The 21,004-nt window shown below is 44.6% G+C and overlaps 1 protein-coding gene across 1 annotated transcript in view; it reads right to left on the bottom strand.

The window, feature by feature from the left end:
- The window catches only part of REV3L (REV3 like, DNA directed polymerase zeta catalytic subunit), a 226,776-nt gene that overhangs the window by 3,384 nt on the left and 202,388 nt on the right, over positions 1-21,004 (bottom strand). Inside the window, exons 26-31 of the mRNA XM_038761479.1 lie at positions 17,277-17,386; positions 9,557-9,671; positions 7,697-7,834; positions 5,050-5,240; positions 4,150-4,396; positions 3,827-4,036 (exon numbers count right to left, since the gene is read on the bottom strand). Coding sequence (XP_038617407.1) covers positions 3,827-4,036; positions 4,150-4,396; positions 5,050-5,240; positions 7,697-7,834; positions 9,557-9,671; positions 17,277-17,386 — 1,011 coding nt within the window. The remainder of the gene's footprint in view (positions 1-3,826; positions 4,037-4,149; positions 4,397-5,049; positions 5,241-7,696; positions 7,835-9,556; positions 9,672-17,276; positions 17,387-21,004) is intronic.

The following is a 21,004-nucleotide window of genomic DNA, read 5'->3' as shown; positions in this document are numbered from 1 at the left end:
TATTTCCTTTCCATAACATCTGGGGGCTTGCTTAGAAAGAACTACCATTTTTCTTTTCCTCTGTTCTTTGGGTATTCTATGGTGCTTATTATTCTGCACACAGAATACTCTGAAAGCCAACAGTAAGTCCTCAGTAAAATAGATTCTCATCCCACAGTGCAATGGAGTCAGGAACTTGAAGTGACCCCGGGGTATCACTGAACTCATATCTTGCCACCGGGGCTGTGGGAGGCATGTGGAAGCAATCAATTATACTTATTAAGTGCTTACTGTGTGCAGAGCACTATACTGAGTGCTTGGGACAGTACCATACAAACACAAGCAGTAAGTACCCCTCCTTATAGAGCAACAGTATTTCGGAGTGTCCTTGTAGAGAGCCCTGAACAGCAGAAGTAGATGGTTGACTTTAAGGCATTCGCTGTCTAAAAGTCGGATTTAACATGGGGATTTAGCCCAAAGACTGATGTTGATGGCTAAAGAGGAGGGATTCAAATTCCCAGATATTCTAGTGTCCACTAGCTGCTTCATCAAGTCTCTAATCAAAACTTTTAGCTCAAGAGTGGCCAAATATCGGTCGTTGATAGAGCGAGCTAGAGTCCTCTGCTTTCATTCCTGTCCCAATTCCTCCAGTACATCGTATAATACAGCCACTATCGCCACTTCCTTTCCTTCTTGACTTTCTATACTCCAGATTATGTCCCCTTCATGAGACCACACTCTCCAAGTTCGCCAACAACCTCTTCCTGGCCAAATCTAACAGGCTGTAACTCAACCCTACTTGTCGTAAACATCTTGGCTGCCTCTGACGTTCTGGATCATTCCTGTCTCCTGGAAAACTCCTGGAAAAACGATCTAATCCTGGTTTTACTGATATAGTCTTTGCTGTTCTCTTACCTTCCTGGATACTTCCCTGTTTCTTTCACTGGCTTTTCCACGCTGGCATTATCCTGGACTTCTCCCTCTCACTTTCAGAGTCTATCACTAAGTTTTCTTGATTCTTCTTTTTTTATTAATTATATTTGTTAAGCACTTACAATGTGTCCAGCATTGTGCCAAACACTGGGGTAGATACAAAGATAATCAGGCAGGACACAGTCCCTGCCCCACCTGCAGCTCATAGTCTAAGGGGGAGGGAGGACGATTTAATCCCCATTTTTCAGATAACTGAGGCACAGAGATGTGCAGAGACTTGCCCAAGGTCACACAGGAGGCTGACGGCAGAGATGGGATTAGAACCCAGGTCCTCCAATTCCCAGGCCCGGGATCTTTCCATTAGGTCACTCTGCTTTTCTCCACAATATTTCCTTAATTTCCCCTTGCATCACCACCATTTTGGTTCACGTCCTTGTCATATCCCAGTTTGACTACTGTAGCATGCCTTCTCGCCTCTAGTCTTTCCCTCTCCAGGTTACATTCCACTCTCCTGCCCGGATCATTTTTCTTGGATGTTTTGCACAAATATTCCCCATTCCTCTCCGCCCCAAGCAGAAACTCCTGATCGCTGGCTTGAAGCACTTCATCAGCTCTCTCTCTTTTACCCACTCTCTTCTCAATCAATTATATTTACTGAGCACTTACTGGGTGCAAAGTACTGTACTATCATCAATCGTATTTATTGAGCACTTACTGTGTGCAGAGCACTGTACTAAGCGCTTAACAAAACAAGTGTTTGTTACTGTACTAAGTGCTGTACTACACCCATTACACCCCAGCTCACACTCTTTGTTTCCCCGAAAGGCAACCTATTCACTGTTCTTAGTTCTCCTCTTTCTGGATTTACTCATGATTTATTCCTGTTTTCCTTTCCCTTTCAAACCTGCTTTCAAACCAAAAGCATCATGGCCTAGTGGAACGAACACGGGCCTGGGAATCAGAAGGACCGGGGTTCGCATCCCAGCTCTGCCGTTTCTCTGCCAGGTGACCTCGGGCAAGTCACTTCTCTGTGCCTCAGTTACCTCGCCGGTAAAATGGGGATTAAGATTGTGAGCTCCATGTAGGACATGGACTGGGTATCTACCCCCGTGCTTAGTATAGTGCCTGGCACATAGTAAGCACTTGGCAAATGCCATTTCTCTTAAAAGGCCCATTTGAAATTGTACCTCCTCCAGGAGGCCTTCCCTGGTCAATTTTTCTTCTCCTGCGGTCACAGTGCTCCAACTACCAACACAACAATTGTGTGACAATGTGGATTTAAGCACTCACAGCAACCTACTGACTTTTCCTCTCTTCCTCCTCATCCCCCCACCTCTGCCCTTCCCTCTTCCCCTCCCCACAGCACTTGTGTATATTTGTACAGATTTATTACTCTATTTTACTTGTACATATTTACTACTCTATTTATTTTGTTAATGATGTGCATATAGCTGTAATTCTATTTATTCTGACGGTTTTGACACCTGTCTACATGTTTTGTTTTGCTGTCTGTCTCCCCCTTCTAGACTGTAAGCCCGTTGTTGGGTAGGTACCATCTCTATATGTTGCTGACGTGTACTTCCCAAGCACTTAGTACAGTGCTCTGCACACAGTAAGTGCTCAATAAATACGATTGAATGAATGAATCTGAACATAGCAACACATACACCCTATTAGTTACGTTCTTACTCTTCTACATACTGTAGTTACCCACATAATTGCCTCCACCACATCATCCCCCATCCTCTTGGACTGATTTTTGAGGAAGAAATAAAAGGTCATATTTTTAAGCAGGGGATATTAGGGCAGATGGATGCAGGCTTGTGGAGACTGTGAACTCTAGGAAAGGAAGGGTTCAGAGAGTCCGACTGCTAAGCATGTTGTATCTACTCCAGTGCTTAGTATAGTGCCTGGCACATAGCAAGTGCTTAATGAATGTCACTATTATTAGAGACATTATTATTATATTATTATAATAGAGATATTATTATTATTAGAGCAGCACTGTGGTCTAGTGGAAATAATAATAATAATAATAATAATAATAATGATGGCATTTATTAAGCGCTTACTATGTGCAAAGCACTGTTCTAAGCAATGGGGAGGTTACAAGGTGATCAGGTTGTCCCATGGGGGGCTCACAGTCTTAATCCCCATTTTACAGATGAGGTAACTGAGGCACAGAGAAGTGCAGTGACTTCCCCAAAGTCACACAGCTGACAATTGACGGAGGCGGGATTTGAACCCATGACCTCTGACTCCAAAGCCCGTGCTCTTTCCACTGAGCCACGCTGCTTCTCAGTTACTTCAGAGAGACTCAGTCTCAAGTGCCCTCTTACCTTTCTCTTCCTTCTCCCTTTCTTTAATTTCTGCTCCTCTTTTTCCTCCTGCTCTCCTTATTGCTAGACTCAATTCCAGCAAAAATTATGCAAAAAAGTGGGGCAATTATATGAGTACCGTGATGCATTCCAATAAAGGATCACCATTCATAAATAGCTGTCCCTTTTCAAACCAATTTCATGAGGTAGCAGCATGGCCTAGTGGAAAGAGCACCGGCCTAGAGTCAGAGAACCTGGGTTCTAATCCCGGGCTCCACCAGGTGCCTGCTGTGTGACCTTGGGCAAGACTTAACCTCTCTGTGCCTCAATTTCCTCATCTGTAAAATGGAAATTCAATCCCGGTTCTCCCTCCTACTTAAGACTGTGAGCCCTGTGTGGGCCAGGGACTGTGTCCAACATGATTATCCTGCAGCTACCCCAGCACTTTGGGCAGTTCTTGACACATACTAAGCGCTAAATAAATACCACAATAATTATTACTCTGATTATTATCTCTCGTCTGCTGCCTTGGAGTTTATGCAGCCGCCCCGGAAGAATCCAATTCAGGGTTTGGGCTTCGTTATTTGAATTCTTACCTTCACCAGTTGTTCCTGTTTGCGTTCCCACTCTCGGATCTCCTGGTTGAGGACTACCGCCACGTGCTGCGGCTGGCTCCGGCATTTACTACAGATCCCGTGCTGGGTCAGTTCATCACACACAGGACAGTGTAAGGTAGTGAAATATTGAGAGATAGTCCCTTTCCGGCCCTCGTGATCATTGTGAGCGGATGTGCTGGCTTTTTGGATCTGAAACAAGGAAAAGTCCAGAGTAAGGGGGCATCTCAGGCAGTGGTCAGTTTTACGGGAGCTTTTACGGGAACTGCATCTAACTCAGCCCGAAGTCCACGTGATATGCTTACCCTTGGTAATTCATGATACCAGTTGAAGACATCAATGCCAATAAGGGAGAAGATTCTTGCTAAAGGTGGAAGGATCTGCTTGGTAATGTAGTACGTCGCATTCAGTCTCAGACTGGGATCTTGTAGAACCTCAACTGGCCGCCTTACCAGCTGGATAAGAGGCACTCCCGCCAGGCCATACACAATCACGTATGGCACTCTCTCCCCGACACGGGGTTCAGAGCGCCGGTCGTAGGCAAGCATCTTCCTGTGGGGAAACAAATACGCAGCACCTTCCGTGAAGAGCGCCTTGGAATGAATCTCTAAGGAAAGAAATTAGGACTTAAGCCGCGGGCAGCCCAACTTAAACACAAAAGTTCAGGGGTCAAGGTGACGCTGGGAGCTCAACTATATACAGAGGTGGAGAGGAGGTGAGGGGGGAAGCCAAAGGGAAGTGAGGAGGAAGGAAATGAGGGGAAGGGGAGAGAAGAAGGGGGTGAGGGAGGAGGAGAAAACCAGAGCGTTTTACTTGCCTTAGAAGTTTGCCAACATTTGTCCCGATACGAGGCAGATAATTGAAGCAAACCATAGCCCTATTTGCCCATGGGAACCAGGGACAAGGAAGCAGAGGGAGATAATAAAAGTTCTTCCCACAGCTCACAGGAAGTAGACAAAGTGAAAGCTCCTTTGCCATGGCGTCCCCGCCCACCCACCCAGGGGACAGTGACACCCTGGTACCCGAAGACTTCCCCTACTTGCCCTGCACCCACCAAGCCCTCGATACGGTTCCACCGTGCGTTTCAGCTTTTCAACCGTGCCGCTTTGCTAGCTGCCAACTGGCAAGACATTGGGGTGCCAGATAACCTCCTGGGGCGACAGCTCAATGGCTCGGATGCTAAAAGGAGTCGCGCCTCTCGTTACCTTGTGAGCTCAAGGGCTGGCACGCAGGCTCCCGGTTTGTAGCTGGAACTCCCTCTGTACTCTTTCGCGAAGATGACATCTTGGAGGCTCGCTTTTCCCTCAAGTAACTTCATGCACTGTCGTTGGACGTATTGTTTAATTTGACTTATATCTCTCGTCTCAAACAGCAGCTTGATAGACCGCTCAAGTATCTTTAGGAAAAGAGTTAGGGCAAAAAAAAAATAATCTCGTTTGAATTAGGGCTAGGATGCAGAATATTCCACACATTTCTAATATGTTCCAAATGGAACTGTATAAATGGGCCAGTAAATCTCCAAACTACAGGAAAAATTACAGTTACCCAGAAAGTACGTGAACGAGGCTAGTTCCGACGTAGCTGAGAGTCTGGATAACCAAATTTTTTTTTTTACTTTCCTCCTGACTCCCTATTAATGGACTGTATCCTGAGGGCCATGACCAAACTGCCACTATGGGGACTTTGGGAATCAATCGATCGACGGGATTTACTGAATGCTTACCACGTGCACAGCACTTTACTAAGTGCTTGGGAGAGTTCAATACAGTGCTCCGAACTCCCGAGTTATTCTAGTTATTCTCCCTGGGGCCGGGAGAGTGACCCCGAAGTATCTGCAGCCTGGTTACTGAAGCCCATTATGCCACGGTAAGCACTGAGACCCAAATCACTCCAACCCAGAGTCTGGTTGGGAACACGCTTGCTGCTTTTTCACTTTAATCTATCGTTTCTACAATTCGTGTACAACAGTCATGGCAACATAAATTCCACTCAGGTACGCTCCAACACATCCTTTCAGTATGCATTTTGGCTAGACCTTAGCTACAGAATCAGGGACTGTGTGTCGGACAACGCGAGCCTGTTTGGGTACCACGGGCCACGAAGACTGGAAAAATGGCTTGTGCTTATACACCTTGCAGGGGAACTGAAGAGGACTACAGCTTGAACACTCCAATTTGGGATTTTGAAGGAAATGCAACTGCCGCACTATAGGAGAACTGGGTGCATTTCCACGCTTGAACCTTCCCATATAGTCAACTTTTTTTTTTAAAAAAAAGAAAATAATACCACTAACAGAAAGTTCCTGGTCTTTCCCTCTTTTGTAGTTTTTCTGTTTAAGGCTATGGGCTAAACAGGAAGCTGACTCTGAATAATTGCTCGATTGATGAGACGCTTTTACGGTTGTCTAAAGTACCAAAATGTGGCCTAGTGGAAAGAGCTTGGGCCAAGGGAGTCAGAGGGCTTGCCCCCTGGAGCCCACCAGCTTGTGGGGGTGGAGAAGGGGAGGCTAGGTGTCCGCCCACCCCCACCCTGCTCTGTCCTAACTGAGAGAAGGGGCCCATCAATCTATCGATCATATTTTTTGAGTGCTTACAGTTTGCAGAACACTGTACTGAACGCTTGGGATAGTACAACATCATCATCATCATAATAATGGTATTTGTTTAGCACTATGTGCCAGACACTGTACTAAGCATTGGGGTGAATACAAGCACATCGGGTTGGACACAATCCCTGTCCCATGTGGAGCCCACAGTCTCACTCCCCATTTTACAGATGAGGTAACTGAGGCCCAGAGAACAATAATAATAATAATGATAATGGCATTTATTAAGCGATTACTATGTGCAAAGCACTGCTCTAAGCACTGGGGAGGTTACAAAGTGACCAGGTTGTTCCACGGGGGACTCACAATCTTAATCCCCATTTTACAGATGAGGTAACTGAGGCCCAGAGAAGTGAAGTGACTTGCCCAAGGTCACACAGCAGATAAGTGGCAGAGCTGGGATTAGAACCCATCATCATCATCATCATCATCAATCGTATTTATTGAGCGCTTACTGTGGGCAGAGCACTGTACTAAGTGCTTGGGAAGTACAAGTTGGTAACATATAGAGACAGTCCCTACCCAGCAGTGGGCTCACAGTCTAAAAGGGGGGAGACAGAGAACAAAACCAAACATACTAACAAAATAAAATAAATAGAATAGATATGTACAAGCAAAATAAATAAATAAAGTAATAAATAAACCCATGACCTTCTGACGCCCAGGCACGTGCTCTATCCACTGTGCCATGCTGCTTCAACAGATAATAATAATAATAATACTGGCATTTGGTAAGTGCTTATTATGTGCAAAGCACTGTTCTAAGCGCTGGGGGGGATACAAGGTGATCAGGTTGTCCCACGGGGGGCTCACAGTCTTAATCCCCATTTTACAGATGAGGTAACTGAGGCTCAGAGAAGTTAAGTGACTTGCACAAGGTCATGGCAGAGCCAGAATTAGAACCCATGACCTCTGACTCCCAAGCCCGGGCTCTTTCCACTGAGCCACGGAATAGATACAGTCCCTGCCCACAATGAGCTTACAGTCTAGAGGGGAAGACATACTTTAATCCAAAACAAATGTGATTATTTATTGTGGAGCAAGGAGTCCGAGTCTCTTTCCTAACCCCGAACTCCCCTCCCCACTGCAGACTGTAAGCTCTTTATGGGCAGGGATCATATCTCCCTATTCTACTGTAGTACACTCTCCTAAGCACTTAGTTCAGTGATCTGCCTGTGGCGAGTGCCCAAACAATAATAATAATAATAATAATAATAATAATAAATGACCGAAAAGTTCATTTTTACCTTGGAAACAGCAGGGCAGGAATCTCTTCGAACGGTCTCTATTCCTTTTGCATCAAATACTGGGTCCTTTTGATCCAGCGTTTCATACATATAACCTACATACCTCTTCTTGGTTTGCAAGACGCATGGCAAATATACCTGGAGTTAGAGAAAAAAAGAGACCGCCTTAAACTCTTCTTATACGAAGAAAAATATCATATATTCTTTCCAGAGACCATTATAATGGTGAATTTATTCCTTCAGTCACATGTCAATGCCAAACAGGTAAAAAAATGAGAACAAATTAAACCAACAAATTAAACAGTTTAATTGAACTGTTTAATTTGTTTAATTAAACAGATTGAAAAATTACAGCTTGGTAACTCACAGTAGGGTATCGGCATCCTAGCATATTAACCATACAAGGCCACTCCTGTTCTGACACTTTGTGGAGAACTGAGGTTAATATAATAACATGGCTGAAACAATAATAATACTAATCCCTTTTAGACTGTGAGCCCACTGTTGGGTAGGGACTGTCTCTATGTGTTGCCAATTTGTACTTCCCAAGCGCTTAGTACAGTGCTCTGCACATAGTAAACGCTCAATAAATATGATTGATTGATTGATTAATACAGTCTTCTAGACTGTGAGCCCACTGTTGGGTAGGGAATGTCTCTATATGTTCCCAACTTGTACTTCCCAAGCGCTTAGTACAGTGCTCTGCACACAGTAAGCGCTCAATAAATACGATTGATTGATTAATAATAATTGTGATATCTGTTATGCTCTTACCGTGTGCCAAGCACAGTTCTAAGTCCTGGGGTACACACAAGGTAATCAGGTTGTCCCATGGGGGGCTCACAGTCTTAATCCCCATTTTACAGATGAGGTAAATGAAGAACGGAGAGGTTAAGTGACTTGCCCGAGGTCACAGAGCAGATGTGTGTCAGAACAGGGTGCTATTTCCAATAGGCTATGCTACTTCTAACTTGAATCCAAAAGACCAGAATAAAGTCAGATTATATTTCACGAAGAGGCGCATATGCGGTGAGGGGCCTCAACCGGACCTGTTCCCCCAGGACTGGAGGCCTGCAGCTGGGGAAAGAAGCTGCTCAAACTCCATGTCTTTGGAGTTTTCCATCAATGCCTGCTCCAGTCTGGAAAAGCTGAGGTACAGAAGCAACCCGAGGCCGTCTCAACCTGTAGCGTTTTGGGAAGGCCCCGGCTCAGCCGCCGGGACCCTGAAATTCTGCTCCTCTAGCCACGATACCTGATTGATCTCACTGTGTTTTTACCATCATCCTTGTCTTTTATGTGGCTTCTGAGTTTCAGCTGTATCATCTTCCCTTAGGTATCTGTTACCAACGTCAGCTCCCCAGCTTAGGATATGGAACTGTATACTAAGAGCTTGGGAGGGACTCAGTAGAATTAGTAGACAAGATCCCCGCCCTCATGGAGCTTACGGTCCAGTGGGGCATGCAATCACTAAAAAAGAAAGTAGGGGATCGGAGAAAGTAATAGAGAAGGGACACAATAATAATGATAATAATTTCGACTGTGAGCCCACTGTTGGGTAGGGACTGTCTCTATATGTTGCCAATTTGTACTTCCCAAGCGCTTAGTACAGTGCTCTGCACACAGTAAGCGCTCAATAAATACGATTGATGATGATAATAATTATAATAATAATAATATTAGAGATAGGGGCATAAGTGCTACATGGATGAGTACACAAGTCCCTAGGTTTTGCACAGTTTTAATGTGTAAACTTACTGATTCTGAAAAACACACCAACGAACAAAGAAATCTCTAGGATCCTGGAAGATACCTAAACGGAGTGTATTTTCTAGGAGTCAGCAGAATGGATTTTCCCCTTACCTTTTCAAACTTCAACTTCACTGGTTTAGGGTTGGTGGCAGTCACAGCTTCGGCAATTTCTTGACCAATCTTAAAAGATTGCTCCTTAGTAGCTCCTTTCAGCAGTACAAACATACTAAAGAGATTAACAATAGAACAAAGCAGTGAGGTGACAGCTACTGAAAAGGCTTCTGGGGAAGCAACTGCTGTACTTTGCCAACTAGGGAAACCATCCTACCCTCCCTTATTTATGTCTTCCCCACCTCAGTTTTCATATCTCACTTTTTCTGAAGACATTTTATGTTTCTACTTGCAGACCAGTTCCAGAACACCATATCAGGAGGCTTACTTGGTAACTGAAGACTTGGGGCGTTAAATGATCAGAAAAGAATTAGGTAGGCATGCTATAGGAAAGAGATAGAGAAAGGTGTGGGGACCAAATACAGAGGTTGCCAATAAGGATTATTAAAAGAAAAACAGAATGGTTATAGAAACCATGGTTTTGCCATCTCTCTCTCATGTCCATTTGTTGTGATCAGTCTACCTATGGTATCTTGACTGTCTATATACATTATTTGACTGTGAATACTGAGCCAGATTCTCACTTTCCAAGGCTCCTGAGAGCAGAGCAATGCATCTTTGGAAGACACAAAGAGAAAAGCGCCCTTTTGAAGACCAGATGAGAGCACATTACTGGAGAAACAAATCAAGCAAGTGTGCTGCTGATCTAGGATATCCTTTCCCACTCCTCATATTCTTTAACTGCTGGCCTAGGAAATAAACATCCCAATGCTGGGTTCTTCGGTACTAAAGATATAGCAACACCCTTCATGACTTAACAGCCCTTCTCAGGAATGTCCTTCTATAGGGAATGTAGCTATTGTATTGTACTCTCCCAATGCTTAGTTCAGTCCTCTGCACACTGTAAGTGCTCCATAAATACGACTAACTGACAAAGGGCCAGAAAAGGCAGGGGGCTTTGGAGAGGTGAGGTTCACTGCCCTCAGCTTCCCAGATAACATGGGGATGAAGGAGCATTCTTCTCTTTTCCATGACACTCCTTTACAATATACAACTGGCCCTCCACATCCTATCCCTTTGGTCTCCAAAACTTTGTTTAGACTGGTTGGGGGTCCCGCAGGGACCGCTGCTGCTCCTAGCCTGGAACGCCCTCCCTCCTCATATCAGCCAGACAATTGCTCTCCTCCTTCAAAACTTTATTGAAGGCACATCTCCTCCTCTTGGATTTCCCTGACTAAGCCCTGCCCTCCTCTCCTCCCACTCCCTTCTGTGCCGCTCTCACTTGCTTCTTCAATCATCCTCACTCCCGTCCATACAGCACATTCATTCAATTGTATTTATTGAGTGCTTACTGTGTGCAGAGCACTGTACTAAGCACATATGTATATATCATCATCAATCACATTTATTGAGCGCTTACTGTGTGCAGAGCACTGTACTAAGCGCTTGGGAAGTACAAATTGGCAACATATAGAGACAGTCCCTACCCAACAGTGGGCTCACAGTCTAAAAGGGGGAGACAAAACCAAACATATTAACAAAATAAAATAAATAGAATAGATATGTACAAGCAAAATAAATAAATAAATAGAGTAATAAATATGTACAAACATATATGCATATATACAGGTGCTGTGGGGAAGGGAAGGAGGTAAGATGGGGGATGGAGAGGGGGACGAGGGGGAGATGAAAATAATAATAATAATAATAATGATGGTATTTAAGCGCTTCCTATGTGCAAAGCACTGTTCTAAGTGTTTGGGAGATACAAGGTAATCAGGTTGTCCCACATGGGGCTCACAGTCTTAATCCCCATTTTGCAGATGAGGGACTGAGGCTCAGAGAAGTTAAGTGGCTTGCCCAAGGTCACACAGCTGACAAGTGGCGGAGCTGGGATTTGAACCCATAACCTCTGACTCCCAAACCCGTGCTCCTTCCCCTGAGCCAGGCTGCTTCTGTAGCCAGGCTGCTTCTGTAGGTAGGCATCTGTTTAAATCTGTAATTTATTTATGTATCTATTTCTATTAATATCTGTCCCACCCTCTAGACTATGAGCTCGTTGTGGGCAGGAATGTGTCTGTTGTTGTACTGTATTCTCCCAAGCGCTTAATGCAGTGCTTTATACATGGTAGGCACTCAATAACACGATTGAATGAATGAAAAGGCAAATATAGGCAAAGACTGCACTGGGGAAGACACCAACTACTAGTAGAACTCAACACAGTGTCGCACTCAACAGTGCCGTAACACCCAGATGGGATGGGATAGGTTGGGATGGGAAGGACTGGAAGCAGTGTGGCCTGATAGAAAGAGCACAGGCCTGGGGGTTAGGCGGATCCGGGTTCTAGTCCCGGGCCTGCCATTTGCCTGCTAATTGGGCAAATTAGGCAAATCGCTTCACTTGTTTTCAACTCCACCATAGCACCGCTCTTCCCATTTTCAAAAACCTTCCAAGTGCCTCTGTGTACCACTGGGATTTGTAATCTGCGCTTAGTACAGCGCTTAATAAGTGCTCAAAACGCTTAGTACAGTGCTCAATAAGTGCTCAAAAAGTATGATTGATTGAATGGATGAATGAATAATTCCCAAATCCACAGATTCCTGTGGATGCTTGGCTGAGAAATGGTACAGTGGTTGGGTGTATTGGATGGGCCCAGGCCTCACCCTGGTCCTTCAGAAGGTCACTCCACAATGACTATTCCCAGGCCAATGTGAACTTCTGTGAGTGGGCTGTGGTTTATGATCACAGGGAAAGGGAGTGGGGAGGATATAGGAGGAAGGAGGAGTAAAAAATGCCCAGCTAGACGATCAATTCCCGCCTAAGAGCTACCTGGGTGAGAAGCGTAAGGGTGTTGCATTTTGCTCCCTTAAAAACTATTCAACCGTCTTTGCAAGTTTTCTTTTCCGCAACCTACAGAAGCTATCCAATTTGCTGTAGAATGAAACCAACAGGAACTCACAAGCACTTTATATTTAAAACTGACAAGTGGGAGAGCAAGCATGAATTAACTGGTGGTGGTGGTGGAGGTGGAAGGGATTTTAGCAATAAAAGCTAAATATCTTCAGCCTAATCATAAGAGGACAGATATCAGGGCCCAGGTCTGCCCTTTTTTCAAGGTTAATGTCGTTAAGCTGAATGTAAGGAGGCCAAAGACCAAGAGAAGATTAAACGCCTGTTCAAAGGCTTGCTGATAGCTCCCTTTACTGACTAGCAATGCTATCTCCCAGGGTTCAGTTTCATTGTAGCAATAAAGTCCCTGATGCATCACCACACTTGGGCTCTAAGCCCTCTAAGCCATAAAATAAGTCCTCCTGGAACAAACTCCAAGAGACTGCCATCATCTCTAGCTCGATGAAAGACAAACCAAGCAAATGAGTTCTTCTTCCACATTATTTGCCTAATGCATTCCTGCCTCTCCGTCCAGGCCCCGATATCCCAGCTCAACTTCGGTGAAGAGGCTGATATAGGCTATCTCCAACTCCTGCTTCATTCCGCTGCCCAGATTATTTTTCTGAAACACCATACTGCTATTCCCTAACCTCCTGCCCACCCCCACTGCCTATTTCTCTAACCGACAAGCAGAAACTCCTAACCACTGACTTTAAAAGCACACAATCAGCTCTCTTCTTCATCCACTCTCTTCCGTTGTTACACCCCAGCTCGTGATCAGCTTGCCTCATTCTCCTGTCACTAGTCTTGCTCAAGTCCTCCCCACTGTCTGGAATTCCCTTCCCCTATAAATCCTCCAAACCACAGCTCTCATCATCTCCAAAGCCATTCTAAGATCTTACCTCTGGGAGGTCTTCCCAAAACTGCCGCTTCAGCCTCTGCAACTCCTAAGCATTTACATTACCATAAACCCCCAGCTCTTCTTTTATACTCTATTACTCCTCCAATCTGTAGTTTATTTAAATGCTCACCTCCCCTGCTACACTGTAAGCTCTTAGAAGACAGTGATCGTGTCTTCAAACCATTTCGTATTCCTCCCACAGCTCAGAACAGTGCTCTGCACCCCTTAATCAATTTATTTATTTATTCATTTATTGAGCACTTACTCTATGCCAAGCACTGTTCTATGAGTACAATAGAGTTGGTAGCATGATCTTTGCCCACAGGGAGCTTATAGACCAGAGCAGGGAGACACACATTAAAATGAATCACTGATGGATTTATACACGTGCTGTGGGCCTGGGGTGAACAATAATTGCTTAAAGGGTACAAATCCAAGTGCAGTGGTGACACCTAAAAGAGAGGGAGTAGCAAAATGAGGGCTTAGTTGGGGAAGGCCTTCTGGAGATGTGATTTTTATGAGGCTCTGAAGGGAGGGAGAGCGGTGGTCTGTCGTAAATGAAGCGGGAGGGAGTTCTAAGACAGAAAGTGGACGTGGGCAAATCAATCAATCAATCAATCGTATTTATTCAGCGCTTACTGTGTGCAGAGCACTGTACTAAGCGCTTGGGAAGTGCAAGTTGGCAACATATAGAGACGGTCCCTACCCAACAGTGGGCTCACAGCCTAAAAAGGGGCAAAGGGGTCAGCGCTGAGGTAAAGTGAGTAGGTTGGAGCTAGAGGAGTGGAATGTGTGGGCTGGGTTGTATAGTAGAAAATCAGTGAGATAAGGGAGGAGAGGATGAGCTTCAAAGCCAACGGTACGGAGTTCCTGTTTGATGTGGTGGTGGATGAACAACCACTGGAGGTTCTTGAACAGAGGGGAGATGTGGAGTGAATGCTTTTTTAGAAAAATGATCTGGGCAGCAGAAGTAAGACCTGGAGTCGGGACAGACAGGAGGCCAGGAGCTCAGCGAGGAGGCTGATGCAGTAGTCGAGATGCATGGCTTAATGGATAGAGCAGGACAGGGCCTAAGAGTCAAAGGACCTGGGTTCTAATCAGATTCCGCCACTTGTCTGCTGTGTGAACTTGGACAAGTGAGTTCACTTCTCTGTGCCTTAGTTACCCCATCTGTAAAATGGGGATTAAGACTATGAGCCCACTGTGGGACATGAACTGCGCCTGAAGAACGGGGACTGGCACACAGTGAGCGCTTAACAGATATTATTAACAAAAAAGGCGAGAGATATAAAATAGAAGTGCTTGGATCAGCGTGGTAGCATTTTGGATAGAGAGGAAAGGGTGGATTTTAGAGATGTTGCGAAAGTAGAACAAAAAAGATTTGGTGACATTCAATCTGTGGGTTGAATGAGAGAGATGAGTCAAGGACAGCTAAGGAGCCAGGCTTCTGAAACAAGGAGGACAGTGGTGTTGTCTACAGTGATGGGAAAGACAAGGGGAGGACAGAGGTTTGCCAGGGAAGATGAGGAGTTCTGTTTTGGACATAGTAAGTTGGAGGTGTTGGTGGGACAGCCAAGTAGAGGTGCCCTGAAGCAGGAAGAAATGCATGATTGCAGAGAAAGTGGGAGATCAGGGCTGGAGATGTAGATTTGGGAATCATCCACACAGAGATGGAAGTTGAAGCCGTGGGAGTGAATGAGTTCTCCAAAGCACTGGGTGGAGTGGACAATAGAAAGGGACTCAGAATTGAGCCCTGAGGGACTCCCACAGTTAAGGGATGGGAGGCAAACGAGGAGCCTTTGAAAGAGACTCAGAGATACAGGAAAACCAGGAGAAGGCAGTGCCATTCACTCATTCAATCGTATTTACTGAGCGCTTACTGTGCGCAGAGCACTGTACTAAGCACTTGGGAAGTACAAGTTGGCAACATATAGAGACGGTCCCTACCCAACAGTGGGCTTGCCAGGGTCACATATGAGAAGCAGCGTGGCTCAGTGGAAAGAGCACAGGCTTGGGAGTCAGCGGACGTGGATTCTAATCCCAGCTCTGCCACTTCTCTGCTGTGTGACCCTGGGAAAGCCACTTACCTTCTCTGTGCCTCAGTTACCTTATCTGTAAAATGGGGATTGAGACTGTGAGCCTCACGTGGGACGACCTGGTTACCTTGTATCTATCCAAGTGCTTAGAACAATGCTTGGCTCATAGTAAGCACTTAAATACCATAATTATTAATTATTATTATTATTATATTGTTTCCAGGGGTAGGGAATGGTCCACAGTGTCCTGTCAATCAATAAATCAATCATATTCAGTGAGGATTTTACTGTGTGCAGAGTACTGTACTAAATGCTTGGGACGGTACAATATTACAGAGGTGGGAGACATGCCCCCTGCCCACAATGGGTTTACAGTCTAAAGGGGGACGCAGACAGTAATATAAATACATTACGGATATGTACGTAAGTGCTATGGGGCTGAGGAGGGGCGAATAAAGGGTATAAATGAAAGTGAAAGGGTCTCACAGAAGGGAATGGAAGAAGAGGAAATGAGGGCTTAGTCAGGGAAGGCCTCCTGGAAGCGATGTGCTTTTAATAACGCTTTGAAGACGGGGAATAAAAACTGCAAGCATTTTCTTCCATGTGAGACCATATCATTTGGAGATAAGAATTAATTTGTTGCAGTCAGATTTGTGTGTAGGAGATATGTGTGTACTCTTACAGGCTGAGAAGAGGAAGAGGAGAGTTATATTAAGTGGAAATTTAGCAATCTATAAAATTCAGTTGCAAGATGAAGAGAGCCATCTCAGTGCAATGAAGCAAGCAGAAACCATGATGTACACGGTCAAGAAGGGAATTATCCTCTGGAGACATTTTTTAATGGCTGGTACTTCCATTGATAGTTCGATCCATCAATAGTATTTTAGGGGCACCTACTGCATGCGGAGCACTGTTCTAAATGCTTGGGAGAGTACAGTGGAATTAATCATTGTGATATTTGGCAAGCGATTACTGTCTGCCAAGCACTGTTCCAAGGGCTGAGGTAGCTGCCAGGTAATCAGGTTGGGCACAGTTCCTGTCCCACACAGAACTCACAATCTAAGTAAGAGGGAGAACAGGCACTGAAATCCCATTTTGCAGAAGAGGAAACTGAGGCACAGAGAAGTGAAATGACTTGCCCAAAGTCACATAGCAGGAATGGTGTGAAGCCAGAATTTGAATCCAGGTCATCTGAGTTGCAGGCCTGTGCTCCTTTCACTAGGCCACACTACTTCTCTAATTAATCAAAATGATCCATACCCTCAGGGAGCTTCTAATCTGTCCTGATTTTATTAGCTAAGTTCCCTTCCACCTTTTATCCCTCTTTTCTCATGGGGAAAACCAGATGTGGTAAACTAATATAGGGATGCTGAGGGAGAGGCTACAAATGCCACATGGACGTTTTGGACCCATTTTCTCTTCTCTTTACGTGCTAATGACCAGAGTTTTTCAGTTACAGGAACAAAATGGGATATATTCTTGGCACTAGAAGAACCAGGTATCCACCCACTTAAGAAGTGAGGTGACTGAATTTCTAGAAGACTAAAGATATTCTTAAAGCAGCCTTCATGTTGTAATTTAAGCACATTTACTTATCAATGTTATTAATTATCAAATACTTTGAAATACAAGACCTCGCTATTCTAAATAAATTTCCTAAGGGAGACGACCCAAGTCAATCTCCCACCTTGCTGTACATTCAGGCCTCCACTGATTATTCCCTCTACTGGAATTGGTTCTGGAAATATTACTCTCCTAGAAAGGACTTGTATAAGTCATTTAATCCATTCTTTCACTTTTAGGGAAGTTAGCACCTAAACTATTCCAGATTCCAGGCAGTTGACTGCTGTAAAACAGATTTAACCCAAGATTAGAGAAGCAGAAATCCATTACCTGTCCGTGTCACCGTACACAACACGAGCTCCCCATTTCTTTGTATCATTCACCAGTTTTATGGCTCGTTCCAAGGTCTCTCTAGCTTTGTGCACAATGCTGTCGCCAACCTGCAATCACAACAAAATTGGAAACCTATCTTAAGTCACGGCATTCGGAATATAATTTTCCAAGTCAAAATTTCACTGAACCTAATGAAACAAAGAAAACGAACAAGAAGAAAAGTGAGAAAATAGAAAAGATCACGAACAAACACAAATTATTTGGGAATCATTTGGAGAAATGCAGCAAACTGTTAACGGGGGCCAAGGAATCTGGCTTTGTAAGAGAAGAAAACAAAATGCAACACTTGTGTTTAAGTCTGTGCCTGACATTTGAGATCTCCAAGAACAGTGAAGACATCCCTCTGTCACACTGTTTTTTCTTTGATAATATCTTCTTTATCGATTAAGATACTAGAGCTTCATTCAGAGAATGTTAAGAACAGGTCCTCACAACCTCCATTAAAAGACTGAAAGCTACTTGAGGGCAAGACAGTGCATTGCTTCATTCATTCATTCAATCATATTTATTGAGCGCTGTGTGCAGAGCACTGTACTAAGTGCTTGAAAAGTATAATTCAGCAACAGAGACAATCCCTGCCAAACAACGGGTTCACAGTGTAGAAGGGCTTCTCTACATTGCACCTTCCAAAGCGCTTAGCCCCTAGTGAGTGCTCAAGAGATAGCTTTGTATAACAGAACCAGTACAAATGATCAGTTTTCAAGGACTGTAATGTGGACAAGACTTCAAACATAAGATACTCTAGTTCACTGATTTCCATGAGCATCACCCTAAACACCTGGCATCTTTTTGAAATAAAAAAGTTTGGATAGCTCTATTTTTTACAGCTGATTTCATTCATTCATTCATTCGTATTTATTGAGCGCTTACTGTGTGCAGAGCACTGTACTAAGCGCTTGGGAAGTACAAGTCGGCAACATATAGAGATGGTCCCTACCCAACAACGGGCTCACAGTCTAGAAGGGGGAGACGGACAACAAAACAAAACATATAGACAGGTGTCAAAACCGTCAGAATAAATAGAAGTATAGCTACACGCACATCATTAACGAAATAAATAAGTCTAATCAGTATAGAATGAAAGTTGCATTCCCTTCCCACAAGGAATTTCTAGTCTAGGCAGAATTACAGATAAGTGCTTAGCAAACAATATGCTCTTGAGCAATTAACGTCCCTTTCCCTTTCCACATGTTGCCAACTTGTACTTCCCAAGCGTTTAGTACAGTGCTCTGCACACAGTAAGCGCTCAATAAATACGATTGATTGATTGCTGCACTGGTGCCTTCTCTCCCTCTTCTTCTCTCCCCTCGCCCCACCTCAGCACTGCTGCCATTTAACTTGTCCAAGGTCACAGAGTAGACAAGTGGCGGAGCCGGGATTCGAACCCACATCCTCTTACTCCCAAAACCCGTGCTCTTTCCACTAAGCCATGTTGCTTCTCTAATAAACCCACCTTCTCCTTCATCTGTATTGGGCCCTTAGAGAAATGGCAGCAAGGGGAATTGAGATTAGATCTGATAATAATAATAATAATGGCATTTACTAAGCGCTTACTATGTGCAAAGCACTGTTCTAAGTGCTGGGGAGGTTACAAGGTGATCAGGTTTGTCCCACGGGGGGCTCACAGTCTTAATCCCCATTTTACAGATGAGGGAACTGAGGCCCAGAGAAGTGAAGTGACTTGCCCAAAGTCACCCAGCTGACAAGTGGCAGAGCTGGGATTTGAACCCCTGACCTCTGACTCCAAAGCCCAGGCTCTTTCCACTGAGCCACGCTGCTTCCCCAATCTACTACATTGTCAGAGAACAGATGTCGGCTGATTACCAGAAACTCCTCTGCACACTTCTAACTAGTGCTGAGGGATTAACCGGTGAAGGCCTCTTGGAGGAGAGAGTTTCTGGTTGTAGCAAATTATTCCAAAAGGCTTGTCTTTGTTTAGGATAATCTCTCCATTGCAGAGTCTTCCTGATGTCTTTGTTGAAAATAAAACACACCATTTAGGTTTGTTGATTCCAAGTTGTCCTGTATGCTGCTTCAATTTCCCAGTATTCCTCTCCTATGCAACGCTCCAGTATGTCCTTAAAAGTGTTTCCTTGGATGCCTGTACTTAGTTACCTTTCAAGGTGTGCATTTTGCAATAGCTCGCCGGCTAACTGTCACGATGCTTGAAAACTGGTTGAAGGTTGCATAACAGAATGCAACTGTTGGAGCGTCAACTTCACGATTTTTATGGCTCATAGATGAAACTGATGGAACCGTTCTAACCGGATAGCTGTGTCAGGCCTACCTCTCCCATCCAGAAAGCAGATTAAGCCCATAGCAATCTTCGGTTTGATTTGGAGTTTTCCGCCAAGCTGGCGCAACCCCGTGCTAGCCTCCCAAAGGACTCATGACCCTCTTGATTTGGCACTGAACCGTGTGCTGCCTTGGAAGCAGAAGTCAAGAGAAACTTTCACCTCTTTTGTGCTGATTAAAAGTTTGGGTTGTGTGAGGGACGAGGGTGGCCATGGAGCTACTAGAGATGGCTATGGAGGCCTTCCCAGACTGAGCCCCTTCCTTCCTCTCCCCCTCGTCCCCCTCTCCATCCCCCGCATCTTACCTCCTTCCCTTCCCCACAGCACCTGTATATATGGTTGTACATATTTATTACTCTGTTTATTTATTTATTTTACTTGTACATATCTATCCTATTTATTTTATTTTGTTAGTATGTTTGGTTTTGTTCTCTGTCTCCCCCTTTTAGACTGTGAGCCCACTGTTGGGTAGGGACTGTCTCTATATGTTGCCAACTTGGACTTCCCAAGCACTTAGTACAGTGCTCTGCACATAGTAAGCGCTCAATAAATACGATTGATGATGATGATGATGATTAGGCCATCAAAATACCTTATTAGCGGTCGCTACGCCTCACAAAATTCAAAAGAACCTGGAAACCTTTTTCTGATCCTGAAAGACTTTTATATTGGAGAAGCAGCATGGCTCAGTGGAAGGAGCCCAGGCTTTGGAGTCAGAGGTCATGGGTTCAAATCCTGGCTCCACCACTGGTCAGCTGTGTGACTGTGGGCAAGTCACTTCACTTCTCTGTGCCTCAGTTACCTCATCTGTAAAATGGGGATTAAGACTGTGAGCCCCACGTGGGACAACCTGATCACCTTGCATCCCCCAGCGCTTAGAACACTGCTTTGCACATAGTAAGCACTTAATAAATGCTATTATTATTATTAATCAGCCAACAGTATTTTTTGAGGGCCTAAGCACAGCACTGATGAAAGGCTTAGCAGGGAACAAAACTAGTAAAAAACAAAACAAAACCCCGACCCCTGCCCTGGAGAAGCTTATGCTCTAATGGGGGGAAACAGGGATCATATGCAGATAGTGGGAGTAGAAGGGAAAAACAGATGGAGAAATACACAGATGATCGCTCTCTCTCGTAGAGACATCAATATAAATGCTAGTAATAATAATAATTATGGTAATTGTTCAGCGCTCACTATGTGCCGAGCACTGTTCTAAGCCAGATACAAGGTAATCAGGTTGCCCCACGTGGGGCTCACAGTCTTAATCCTCATTTCACAGATGAGGTAACTGAGGCACAGAGAAGTTAAGTGGATTGCCCAAGGTCACAGACACGTGGCAGAGCCGGGATTAGAATCTACATCCTCTGA

This window comes from Tachyglossus aculeatus, chromosome 19, assembly GCF_015852505.1.
Source record: "Tachyglossus aculeatus isolate mTacAcu1 chromosome 19, mTacAcu1.pri, whole genome shotgun sequence".
NCBI classification, from domain to species: Eukaryota; Metazoa; Chordata; class Mammalia; order Monotremata; family Tachyglossidae; genus Tachyglossus; species Tachyglossus aculeatus.
The sequence above is the reverse complement of the archived record's forward strand: the minus strand, read 5'-3'. Positions and strand labels throughout refer to the sequence as shown.